The following is a 13123-nucleotide window of genomic DNA, read 5'->3' as shown; positions in this document are numbered from 1 at the left end:
AACACCTCTGGATCATTTGTGTTCATTTGGGTCTCCTATTTTTCCAGAGGGCGTCGTGTTGCATCGTTTCAACCATGCACGGTTCTCCACAAGGACTACAAACGTGACATGTAAAAAAAACAAAAACAAACACAAACAGAAAAGCAAAGCCATATATAGGTCACGAAGTTATGACCACTGAATAAACCTCAAAGGCGACCGATTGGGGTCCCCCGGGGGTCTATACTTGGTCACCTCCTTTTGCCCACCACACACACGCATCTATGGCAAATGTCTTCGCTGATTAGTCGCTATAGGGTTTCACATGTCAATTTACAATTCAGGCATTTAGCAGACGCTCTTAATCCAGAGCGATTTACAGAAGAACAAAAAACATGCCAATACATCATATACTTAAAAAAGTAGTTATCATGAATCATGCGTGAGCTTAAAAGAACGCAACAGAGACGGTATGGTAAATCTGCCTCTGCAGCGTTGCTATAGGCGACCCACAAGGTTTGCAGCTTCTCATTGTGATTTCTTCCACCGACTCATTTGCCTGCACACACACCATTCCATGAGGGCTGCATGGGGCCGTCACAGTTTTTGCATCGAGCCCGAGTAAACACTTCACAGGTGAGCGCCCAGAGATTTGCATCTCTCCCCATCGCCAGCCAGCCAGCCAGCCACCACACACACAGCCTCAAACTCACCCCCTTGTGTTAACAACCAAAATCAGTTTCTCCCCCCATAGCCAAATGAGGCAAAACCTCCTGTCAGATCAGGGTTACACGCTTGACTGTGGACTAGTGGACTTCTCAGGGTGTGGAAGTGACCCCTCCCCTCCCTCCCTCTGCCCCTCCCCCCCCTGGCGTAACAGAACAGCCGCTGCGTGTTCGGCGGGCATTAGCATGCCAGCCGCCATGGCCGCCGTGGGCAAACGGCGAGCAAAGGGTGCACTGGAACACAGTGTTCTCTATAACCCATTCTGACCGGGCACCCATTTTGGTGTTGGCATCATGTCATGCTTTAGCTATTGAAAAATAGCAGATCTACAAGCTCATATCGCGCCACCGAGTGGCGCGATACGAGCTTGTAGGTCTGCTATTTTTGAAAAATCTAAGACACTTTTAGAATCTGATCTCAGGGTCAGAATGGATTCATAATGAAACTGTCAGGATGTAATAAGACATTTCTAGAATCTGATCTCAGGTCAGAATGGGATAAAAACCGAGAGCTTCACAAGCAGTGAGAAAACATCACACGGACGACAGGCCGTGCCAGCCAGCCCTCTGGGGTCCATCCTCTCTCTCTCTCTCTGTCCCTGCAATTTAGTCAACACGTTTCAGCTGAGCGTAATGGGGATCATGTGTGCATGGTGGTGGTGGTGGTGGTGGTGGGGGGGGGGGGCTGGTGGGGGGGGGGGGGGTTGTAAAGGCAGCTACTATAGCCCCGTTATAGGAAGAGGAACCCTCTCTCTCTCTCTCTCTCTGCCAAAGATACACCGCTTTTACCACAGCCACTGAGGCCTGTACTTAAAGACTGGGAGTGGGCTGGGCTGGGTCGGGGTGGGGTGTGGGAGAGGAGTGGGTGGGTGGTGCATGGGGTAAGATACAGTGGGTGGGTGGGTGGGTGGTGCATGGGGTAAGATACACAGTGGGTGGGTGGGTGGGTGCAGGGGGCATGGTCGAAAAAGAAACCATGCACGGTTCGTTTTGTAAAACATATACCACTTAAGCCACCTATACCGCTACTGTATGTATACCTTGTCGTGTGTGAATGGCACATCTGCATGCACACGACACACGTGGTGACGACGCGTTGACGACATGCTGTTTTTTTGCAATTTAAGAAATGAGGAAAAAGAAGATAAAAACGTAAGGAAAATGTCAAAATTGTGATTTAACGCAGTCTGACGAGCAGCAGCAGCAGGGGTAAATCATACACCCCCCCGCTGCTATAAAATAAATCACACCCGTGTGAAGTGAGGGGCGCTCTTCTCGTCGCACATCATCATGGCGTGAAATAGACGCCGACCGTACTAGCTCAGACGCTACATGGCGTAAAATGCTCCATTCGTTGTCATATGGTTTGTGCAGGACAAAGTTTATGAACATACGGTATATACACTAAAAGCTGGATATAGAGGGGGGGGGGGGGGGGGGGTATCAAAAACAGAGGCATAATTATGGAGGACCCCCCCCCTACCCCCCCCCCCCCAAACCCCCAAACCCTGCCAGCTTCTGTTTGTCACAGAGGGGCACAGTGTGTTTTGTGAGCCACAGAGAGGCAGCGACGGAAAGGGGGGGTGGGGGTGGGGGATGGGGGGGGGGGGGGGGGTGTGCCACTGGCCTGGCTCGGGTCCAAGCTGGTGACATTGCACGAGCCCCATTAAGGTGTTGTGATAAGTGTCCAGTCCAGTTTCCCTGACGGAACACAGGAGTCTGTCCCCCACCCTCAACACGCACGCACACACACACACACACACACACACACACACACACACACACCGCAGTTTAGCCAACACGTTTCCACAGACTCCCAATTAAATACAGATCATGTGTGGGGCGGGGTCGCTCGCATGCAGCCGCCATGCAGAGACATCGACTCCCAAACCCAACTGATTCCCCCCCCCCCCCCGCCCCCCTCCTCTGCTCCACCCTGCACCCTATATTTAGCAAAGACAGACAGACAGACAGACAGACAGACAGACAGACAGACAGACAGAGAGACGGAGAGACAGAGAGAGAGAGAGAGAGAGGGGGGGGGGGGGGGGGGGGCAGGCTTTTTGGGAGTCCGGTAGGAATTAGCGGGCCCGACTTCACTTCTCCTCCCGAATCAACAGCAGCTGAAGGCTTGGATTTTCCTTGCGTGAAATCAGATATGGAGGCCCGGCTCCGGTGCCTTGGTGGAAGCTGGAAAAAGAAACAGCCACCCCCCCCCCCCCATACCCCTTCTCCTCTCCTCTCCTCTCCTCTGCACCACCAAACCCCCTGATCCCCCCAAAAAAGACGAGAAAATGTGACTGCAGAAATGTGTTGGAGAGAGAGAGAGAGAGAGAGAGAGAGAGAGAGAGAAGAAAAAAAGAAATCATAGCAGAGGCTGTGGAAATTGCAAAGGAATAGTTTTTTTCCTTCTTCTTCTTCTACTTCTTTCGTAGCTGAAAATGGAGCCAGTTCTCCAGACGCAGGGAAAAGACATTTCAACGAGAGTGTGGCACGCAACTTTGACATCCTCCCTCTCTCTCTCTCTCTCTCTCTCCCCTCGGGGCGGCCGTGGCGTGCAAAGCCATCGCCGTTTCACACAAACACTAAAAAGCTCCCTTTTCTCTGCCATCCAGATCCACATTTTACACTCGACAGTAACGATGTAAACAAACATGGCACGGACTCAGCTGCGTGTGTGTGTGTGTGTGAGCGTGCACGTGCCTGCCATGCAAGTGTGTGTGTGTGTGTGTGTGTGTGTGTGTGTGTGTGTGTGTGTGTGTGTGTGTGTGTGTGTGTGTGTGTGTGTGCACTGTGCATGCGTGCGTTTACAAGTGGCAGGTGCAGGCGTCAGCGTAATACTGTATGCTGATATGAGCTATCCCAAGGCAAATTAACGAGGATATAAATATCTAACATCTCAGGGGGGGGGGGGGGGGGGTGTCTTGTCTTGGTTATAGAGGCCACCTCGACATCTTTCACTTACAAGACGCGGGAGAATTTCACGACAGCAGTGTTGATTTCGTCGACAAATAAGATTTTTCGTTTACTACCGCTACTACTTTCACTGACGAATGGAAACCAAATGAAAACCTTGACGACTGCTGTGATGGCTAAAACTGGGACTAAATATATTGACAATTTCGTCAACAAATAAAAACAAGACTAAAGATGTTACCCCTTTGGTGTTTGAAACATTGTTATAATTTAGCTATTGAAAAATAGCAGATCTACAAGCTCATATACGAGCTTGTAGGTCTGCTATTTTTGAAAAATCGTGAAAATGTGCCTCAAATTTGGAATATATTTTTTCAGAACGAACGTTTTTAACTCAAATCTTCGCTTCTGGAGAGGTCCCTGGAACATTATATTTTCAGATGGGGGTCGGTGGCCAATTACATATCATTCTTGGGGTCCTTGACATGAAATATTGAGTGATATAGGCCTAGAAACATGAGGTATTTCAGAAAACTGTCAGGATTTAGAAGGCTTTTTTTTATTTCGATGTCAGGCCTAAATGGGTTAAGAAGGGACTATAGTGGAGAAGAGATCCTGCAGTATCAGTAAAAGTCCTTTTTACCCTTGGTTTGCATGCTGAAAATAGCAGATCTATACAAGTCCACAACGCGTCGCACTATACTGTCGCTAAATTGCACTGTCTCCGCCGTCAGTACTGAAACTGCAACGCTATACAGCAGGTGGCAGCAGGTCCCCCTGTGTGTGTGTGTGTGTGTGTGTGTGTCTGTGTGCGTGTGCGTGCGTGCATGTGTGTGTGTGTCAGTCAGTCGAACAGCATTGTACACACAGAGCAGGCCTCGGGGTCTCGGTTCGGTTGAGTGAACGAGGCCATTATGGGTGTTTTTTTGCTTAAAGGAAAAGAAGTCAGTGACACTGTAGTGTATATAGAGCACTGGCCCCCCCGATCCCAAGAGAAGGAAAAGTGCTGAGTCAGACACCTCCAGCCACATTTTCTATTTCCGTCTCGCCATGCAGGTGAATGAATTAGGAAGCGTGTGCGTGCGTGTGTGCGTGCGCGTATTGAAACAGCAGTGTGGGGGCAGCAGCTGGAGTTGGCTACCTGTGGGATTACACCTCCAGATAGGTTGAGCAGTTAACGCTGACAGGCCTGAGACATGGATATGCTATATACGCTGCAGCGCTATACTGTACATCTGCACACGCACACACACACCTTTCCTTCATTTCCTTTCTCTCTTTCTTTTTGCCCCAGCGGCGGAAAAAAGTCCCTACTTATTCCTAAGTAAAAAGTATCAATACTATACAATGTAGTTAAAGGAGAATTCCATGCTAGAATGCTTTCTTATCTTTCTTACCTTTCTTTGTAGTTGTTACGTCCCCACCAAAATGGTCCAGGTGTTTTTTTTGTGCAAAAACTCCTTATTGGCTATTTTCCCTTACCATAAGCCCTCAGTGAATTGCATTGCATTGAATGGGAATTGTATGGGGCTATGGGGTGTTATGCTAGTTTGCTTATTTTCATCGAAAGAAGTAGTAAAGTGTGCCGCTTGGGATATTATTTACATTATGAAGAGAGGATATATACAAAGAAATTATAATTTTGAGCGATGGAAATAAGCGAATTAGCACAACACCCCATAGCCCCATTCAATTCCCATTCGATTCAATGCAATTCATTTAGGGCTTATGGTAGGGGAAATAGCCAATAAGGAGCTTTTGCACAAAATAACACCTGGACCTCTTTGGTGGGGACGTAACAACTACAAAGAAAGGTAAGAAAGCCTTTTAGTATGGAATTCTCCTTTAAGACTGTTCCGGAAGTCAATATGTATACTTGAATAAAAGTGTGTTTTGTAACGTTATAATGAGCGTAACTAATTGCTTGTTTTGAGGGAAAGGGGGCATTCCACACCTGAGTGGCAGTGCTGTGGAAAGTGAATTCACCCATAATATTTGTTCTAAATGTGGGGTGGCACCGGATCATTATTCACGCTCCCTCCCGTATGTGGCTGTGGGAGTTGCTCACCTTTATATCAGTCAAAGTACAAACGGTACCGAGGGCATGGAGGGCAGAGCTGCGTTTACAATTTTGAATGTCTGTCGGACCCATTTTAATTTAGCTTGACTCTTTGTCTTCTATACGTGGGCCAGCAACTCTATACTCTATGACCTCACGGACGACACCAGATGAATAGTTTAACTCTTGCTTCTTAACCCTTTTACTGCTGCCATTTATTGAGAAATTAGGACCTAATTCATGCCAGCATTTTTTTAATTTGAGCTCTTATTTTGAAAAGCCACATTTTGCCTCAACCGGAAGTGAGCTTATCCCTGCCAGCTTTACGTTGCCAAGACAACCTTTGTTTACATGATCGAATCAATGCCGGTACATTTTAGCACTCCACAACGTCGGCTCGTGCCGTCAAAGAAACGCTGTTTTGACCAAAAATGCCATCTGGGACAAGGAATAGGAGATACAGGCGATTGAAAGAAACGGATAGAATGGATTCTTATGGCGACGGTGAATTAATATGAACGATCCAGTGCAGTGCTAACAACACTGCTAGCTAACCGGCTAACGTGAGTAGCATTATGGCTTGATCAATCATATGCACTATAAAAGCGCAATTGCCGAAGGGCTTCGGCAATGGCAGCAAGCGTTAATATCAAATTAATGCTTCAATTGCCGAAGGGCTTCGGCAATGGCAGGAAGACGGTTAACTGTGCCGTATTAGGAAGCTCTGTTGTTTCAGCGCGATCTCGCCCCTTTAGGGCGTCTTACCGGTGACTAAAGTTTGCGAGTAGAAATAAGAATATTAGAAATCGGAAAATGCTCAAGTGAAGTACAAATGGCTCAGAATTGTACTTAAGTACAGTTACTTTTTCCACCGCTGTCTTTTCTTTCTTCCCCTCCCTCTCCCTCCCTCCCTCCCTCTTCCTCTGTCCAGGACGGTTGTGTCATGCTTGCCTCCTTTGTGTGTGATTAATGGTGGGTTGCACAACAACAGCGCAACAACACAAGCCGCCCGTGTTTGTACAAAGCGCCGCCTCCGCTCCGACAATGGCGTCCTTTCATCGTCCTCCTTTCATCCCTCGTGGTGAAAAAAAAAAAAAAAAGAAGAAATGGGACTGAATGCTGTACATTTATTTACCAGTCCTCTCCTTTTTTGAAGGAGCGTCGTTGTGTTGGGCTGCGTCGGGGGTCGACAGACATGCAGCGGCGTGGAGGAAGAGGGGGCTGCTTTCTGTCTTTCGGGTCTTTCTTTCTCCCATAACTTGGGTCTTGTGCGCGGAGCTGTGGGATGATGTCCTGTCAGTGTGCTTGATGACTAGTTATTAGGCAAGGAAAACAAAAAAAATGTCTCAGTTCATTACTCTGAGCAAACATTTCTCCAGGGCCAAGGATATCGCGAGAAACTTGAGCTCCAGAGAGAGGGGTGGTTCGTTGGGTGGGTGGGTGGGTGGTGAGGTGAGGTGAGGTGGCGGGGAAGGGGGGGGGTCGCCGCCATTCTGGGGACGTGCCCCCCCCCCCCCCCCCCTTTTTTTTTCATGGGAGGAAATGAGAAAACTGACCTCGTTTTCAAATCATATTCATAGCAGCCGTTCTCATTAATGCCAGGATGTTTTGCCTCGTCCCGTGATGTTATTTAACATGTTCCGTCTGTGTGTGTGTGTGTGTGTGTGTGTGTGTGTGTGTGTGTTTCCCCCTGTGCGCCGCAGCGACCTCAGACATCTTCCCCCAGAGGAGCGCCTTCCCGTCGCTGTCTCCGCTGACCGACCCGCGCTTCTCGGACCCGCGCATGCACTACCCGGGCGCCTTCACCTACTCCAACAGCTCCGGCTCGGGCATCGGCGGCCTCAGCATGTCCGCCTCCTCCCGCTACCACACCTACCTGCCGCCGCCGTACCCGGGCAACCAGACGCAGAACAGCCACTTCCAGTCGGCCGCCAACTCCTACCTGTACTACGGCACGGGCTCCGCCGGCTCCTACCAGTTCTCCATGGTGGCGCCGGGAGGGGGAGGGGGCGGAGGCGGAGGAGGGGGCGGCGGAGGGGTGGGCGGCGAGCGCGGCTCCCCCACCCGCCTCCTGTCGTGCTCGGGGGCGGCCGGCGGCGCCATGGGCGCCGGCCTGAACAGCCAGAGCGAGGGCGTGGAGGCCGACGGGAGCCACAGCAACTCCCCCACGGCCATGAGCGCCTCCGGGCGCATGGACGAGTCCGTGTGGAGGCCCTACTGACTGGCTGACTGACCGGCCGACCGACGGACGGACGGACGGACGGACGGGGCAGCTTGGGAGGTAGAGAGACAGTCGGAGAGAAGGAGGAGAGAGAGAGAGAGAGAGAGAGAGAGAGAGAAAGTAGGAAGGATAGAAGGGAGGCGAGAGGAAACGATAGAGAGAGAGAGAGAGAAGGTGGAAGGTGCCGGAAGTAACAGTTGAGGAAAATGTAAAGATGATATAGCTGTAAAGATGAAGCTAGTATAGGCTAGACTTATACAAAAGAAGAAAAAAAGGAAAAAAAAAAAAGCTGCATGTTTGTCTTCATTTCCCAAGCGTTCGCTTTTTAAAGACTTTCTGCATTTTACCGACCGTCAGCCATGCGGACGTCCATGTGTGTGTGTTTTCTTTTTTTTTTTTGTCTGTTCTCCGAGAGGACTCCCCGCGCGCGAGGAAAACGTGCGTTTCCCGGGGGGAGAAGAAGCCATACATAAATATACACACATCCAAATTGAGATGACGTTTGTATAACTTGTAAATGTAAATAGAAGCAAGGGGGGGTATAATACAAAACCAAACAGAGAAGCCATAGTAATATATCATTGATCGATTGTCTGGTACAAGCAGCTACTCAACCAAAGATTGTTCGGACAAACGGACGAAACGGCTGTATATATGATTGATTACTACCCCCCCTCCCGTCGTCCCCCCCCCCCCCCCCCCCCCCCGTCCGGCTGATGAACTGATGGACGTACATTCTAAAACGCATCGTTGAAATGAGGAGGTGGATGAACACAGACTCCAACACAGACTGGATTTTCGTGCATTTTTTGCGCTTGTGGCCTATTATACCAAAACCCCCTCCCTCCCTCCTCCCCCTGTGGTCGTGGCTGCACTGCTGTAGCGTCGGGTCTTGGACTTTTCTTTTTTTTTTTAATATAAGATGCAACACAAAAGGACTTATTGCAATCTTTTTTTGCGGTGCGCGGGGAAAAAAGATGAAACCAAAGATCGTCGAATGCATTCAGGGGCTGGTTTTTGGTGTGTTTCTCACCGGTACTTATATTATGCATTGCCTTTGATGAACTAATTTATTATCTCAAAATGGACACGTCTCAAGCCTTCAAGCCGGTCGGTACGCTATGTTATGGACAAGATGGCCGCCGCGGTGTGTTCGAGTGACAGACGTTTTAAGAGACCGCTCCTTTTCTGTAGGGTCCCTTCTTTTTATTTTTTAAATAATATTACGCTGAACGGTCGGCAGCCATTTTGAGGAACGTCAGGACACGAGCAGGGGAACGTTTCTTGATAAAATAAATGTCCAACGGAATATTTTGTATTTTATTTTTTATTTTCTTGCCCTGTGCTGTATATCTATTTTATTTCTTACATTTCTTATTTGATCCCGTTTCTGAATATAGTTCTAGCGTAGTATTCTTTTTTTTTTTTTTTTTTTTTTTAACTGGATGACATGGTTTACTTTTTTATATTTATTTGAGCCAAATTCTGAGGAAATAAATGTACACATGTACCCCAAATATCCTTAAGCATTTACCTTTACATTTTTATAGACCGTTTGTTTTCTTTTTGGTTATTTGTTGTTTAAGTATAAAATTGGAATTTGTGTAATATATTGCTCCTAAATTATATAAAAAAAACAAAACTTAATGTAATTATTTTGTTTTCCAATGTAGCTTTGATGCACTAAAAAAAAAGAAAAAAAAACTGTATTCCTTATGAACCACACCCATCAATTCTGCCAATGAGATTGTGTATATTTAGGATGCCCCGATATGCAAGTTGTCTTTGTGTGTGTGCTCCGTAAGCCATCTTTCTATTTGTTTTTGCACTATATATATATATATATATATTACAAATTCATTTCTCACCTGTACACCCGTTTGCCCTTAATCAAAGGGCAGAACAAAATACCCAGAGATATTCCTGCACATATAATAATATTTTTTACAACTCACTGAAAGTGTCCTTTCGCATGCGACCCCAGGGGGGTCCTTGAGGGAGTTCCAGGGGGTCCCCAGCTAAATGATATAGTTAGGAGCCAAATGGACCCCTATATGGGTCTGTAAATCAGCATTGATTTTGACATGAAAAAGTTTGGGAACCACCGATAAAGCACACACACACACACATACACACATTCCTGCACCCCACAGGTGTGAGTGTGCACATTCCCGCCGTCCCAAGGGCCTTTCCCAACCATGTTGTGTCACACACACACACACACACACACACACACACACACACACGCACACACACACACATGATCCGTCCATCCCCCGCCGGAGGAAGAGAACGGTGGATGAAGGGAGGATAGAAAGAGGAGAAGAGGAGGAGGAGGTATAGAGGGGGTCAGGGGTGGTGTCCTGTTACTAGCACCGAGGGCAAAAAGAAACCTACCGAAAAAAAAGCCCAGGCCCTTGTTCTGCACAGACCCCTTTGTTGTGCATAAGCCCTGGCTGTCTTTGAAGTCTTTATGGTCCTGATTTCTCTTTCTCTCTGTTTTGTAATTTACTGATCATTAGTGCCTGGGGGCTCGTGGTGGGGTTTTCTTCGCCCATGCAGCGATTGATATATACGTCTGCGAGGCAGCAGCTTGCAACGCGACGACAGTCGAGACCGTCTTTTGTGTGCGAGCCACTTTATTATACATCAGCCACGGATCGGGTTTTATTGTCCCGTGCACGGCTCCCGGGAGGAGAGAAGGGGCTATAGTGTGGCTACCGGGAGGAGAGCAGGGGCTAGTGTGGCTACCGGGAGGAGAAAAGGGGCTAGTGTGGATACCTACCGGGAGGAGAGAAGGGGCTATAGTGTGGCTACCGGGAGGAGAAAAGGGGCTAGTGTGGATACCTACCGGGAGGAGAGCAGGGGCTAGTGTGGCTACCGGGAGGAGAAAAGGGGCTAGTGTGGATACCTACCGGGAGGAGAGAAGGGGCTATAGTGTGGCTACCGGGAGGAGAAAAGGGGCTAGTGTGGATACCTACCGGGAGGAGAGCAGGGGCTAGTGTGGCTACCGGGAGGAGAAAAGGGGCTAGTGTGGATACCTACCGGGAGGAGAGCAGGGGCTAGTGTGGCTACCTACCGGGAGGAGAGCAGGGGCTAGTGTGGCTACCGGGAGGAGAGCAGGGGCTAGTGTGGCTACCGGGAGGAGAGCAGGGGCTAGTGTGGCTACCGGGAGGAGAAAAGGGGCTAGTGTGGCTACCGGGAGGAGAAAAGGGGCTAGTGTGGATACCGGGAGGAGAGAAGGGGCTAGTGTGGCTACCGGGAGGAGAGCAGGGGCTAGTGTGGCTACCAGGAGGAGAAAAGGGGCTAGTGTGGCTACCGGGAGGAGAGCAGGGGCTAGTGTGGCTACCGGGAGGAGAAAAGGGGCTAGTGTGGCTACCGGGAGGAGAGAAGGGGCTAGTGTGGCTACCGGGAGGAGAGAAGGGGCTAGTGTGGCTACCGGGAGGAGAACAGGGGCTAGTGTGGCTACCGGGAGGAGAGAAGGGGCTAGTGTGGCTACCTACCGGGAGGAGAACAGGGGCTAGTGTGGCTACCTACCGGGAGGAGAGAAGGGGCTAGTGTGGCTACCTACCGGGAGGAGAACAGGGGCTAGTGTGGCTACCTACCGGGAGGAGAGAAGGGGCTAGTGTGGCTACTGGGAGGAGAGAAGGGGCTAGTGTGGCTACCTACCGGGAGGAGAGAAGGGGCTAGTGTGGCTACCAGGAGGAGAAAAGGGGCTAGTGTGGCTACCTACCGGGAGGAGAGAAGGGGCTAGTGTGGCTACCGGGAGGAGAGAAGGGGCTAGTGTGGCTACCTACCGGGAGGAGAGAAGGGGCTAGTGTGGCTACCAGGAGGAGAATAGCCTACCAGGAGGAGAAAAGGGGCTAGTGTGGCTACCGGGAGGAGAAAAGGGGCTAGTGTGGCTACCGGGAGGAGAGAAGGGGCTAGTGTGGCTACTAATACTAATTCTAGGGAAGCCAAGGGAATCCACACTGTGGGAATCCCTGCGTGTTATTATTTAACCCGGAGAGTGTAAAAAATGTATAACCAAAAATAAAAAAACGGTTCCATTTTCCCCATACACTCTCTGCATTACAAATGGATAAATTAAAAACACTGAGGATTTTTACAGCACAGACACATTAAGCCACACAAGAAATCCAATGCAAGAAGAGTATAAGATCCAAAGAATGCTAGCATTTTTTTTTTTAGCTCAGGAAAAAAAAAGAAAAGAAAAAAAAAAGTTATGCAAAGTGCTTTGTATAAGAGTCCAAATGTAGGCTCTCTCTCTCTCTCTCTCTCTCTCTCTCTCTCTCTCTTTGCCTTAGTTCGCCTCTTTGACAATCAGTCACAATGAAACTCATTCCTATATCTTCCCTTTGAGCTGCAGGAAAAAAGGCTTTGCATGTTACTCTCAGCTCATTTCCTTTTGGAACCCCTCCGGGGTTTTGGTTTCGAACGCCTCGCCTTTATTACGTGGCAACAATCATGCAGCTAAGATAAAAAACCAAACCACACACGTATACCTTGTCCTGGACGCAGTTGTGCAAAGAACTTCACACCTGCCCGCGTGTTACGGTTTGGAAATCGACAACGGGGAAGAGATTTGTAGTACAAGACTGGTTCTTTTGATCGGTCTCCAATCATCATTCTGTGTGTGTTGCTGTGCAAGAGAGGTTGTTGTATCTAAAAATAAGACTCTTGGAAGGTTTCAGAGACCGCGGGATGCCAAATTGTTTCGGCAGAAATCTTTTTTTTCTATTGCGTATTTGGATGAAAGAGCACAATGATGTTGTTTGTTTTCTCTGATGTTTCTTTTTTTTTTTTTAAGGACCTCGTCTTGATATCTAGGCTACCATCATGTTAATTCATTTTGCTCTTTTTTTTTTTTTTTCCTTTATGCTCAAAGCATGTACGTCTGAAACTGATATGTTAATTTAAGAACTTCATCTATGTATGTACTATCCTTAAAAGACTCGGTATTAAGTGCTTGTAAAGTGTGCGGATAATGTAGTTTTTAATCCTTTTAATTAAAAAAAAATACCTGTTCCACTTTGTTTTCCCCCTCACATTTCTTGTTCTTTTTAATGAAACCGTGAGAAAGCAGGAAACGCCGTTTTGCCACATTTGCTCAGAAGCTCCACCTGCCTCATACTGTACGAACACACTCACTCACGCCTGCGTGCGCACACGCGCGCGCACACACACACACACACACACGTACGCATGCACACAAACTGTCAC

At 48.5% G+C, this 13123-nt stretch overlaps 1 protein-coding gene across 1 annotated transcript in view; it reads left to right on the top strand.

The window, feature by feature from the left end:
• Positions 1–8355, top strand: part of runx3 (RUNX family transcription factor 3) — a gene marked incomplete at its 5' end in the record, with an annotated part of 12813 nt that extends 4458 nt beyond the window's left edge. Inside the window, one exon of the mRNA XM_083791749.1 lies at positions 7383–8355. Coding sequence (XP_083647875.1) covers positions 7383–7900 — 518 coding nt within the window. The 3' untranslated portion in view covers positions 7901–8355. The remainder of the gene's footprint in view (positions 1–7382) is intronic.
• Positions 8356–13123: the final 4768 nt, after the last annotated feature.

Source organism: Protomyctophum parallelum (assembly GCF_964188405.1).
Source record: "Protomyctophum parallelum genome assembly, chromosome: 20".
Taxonomy (NCBI): Eukaryota; Metazoa; Chordata; class Actinopteri; order Myctophiformes; family Myctophidae; genus Protomyctophum; species Protomyctophum parallelum.
Note: the sequence above shows the minus strand (reverse complement) of the source record. Positions and strands in the feature narration are given on the sequence as shown.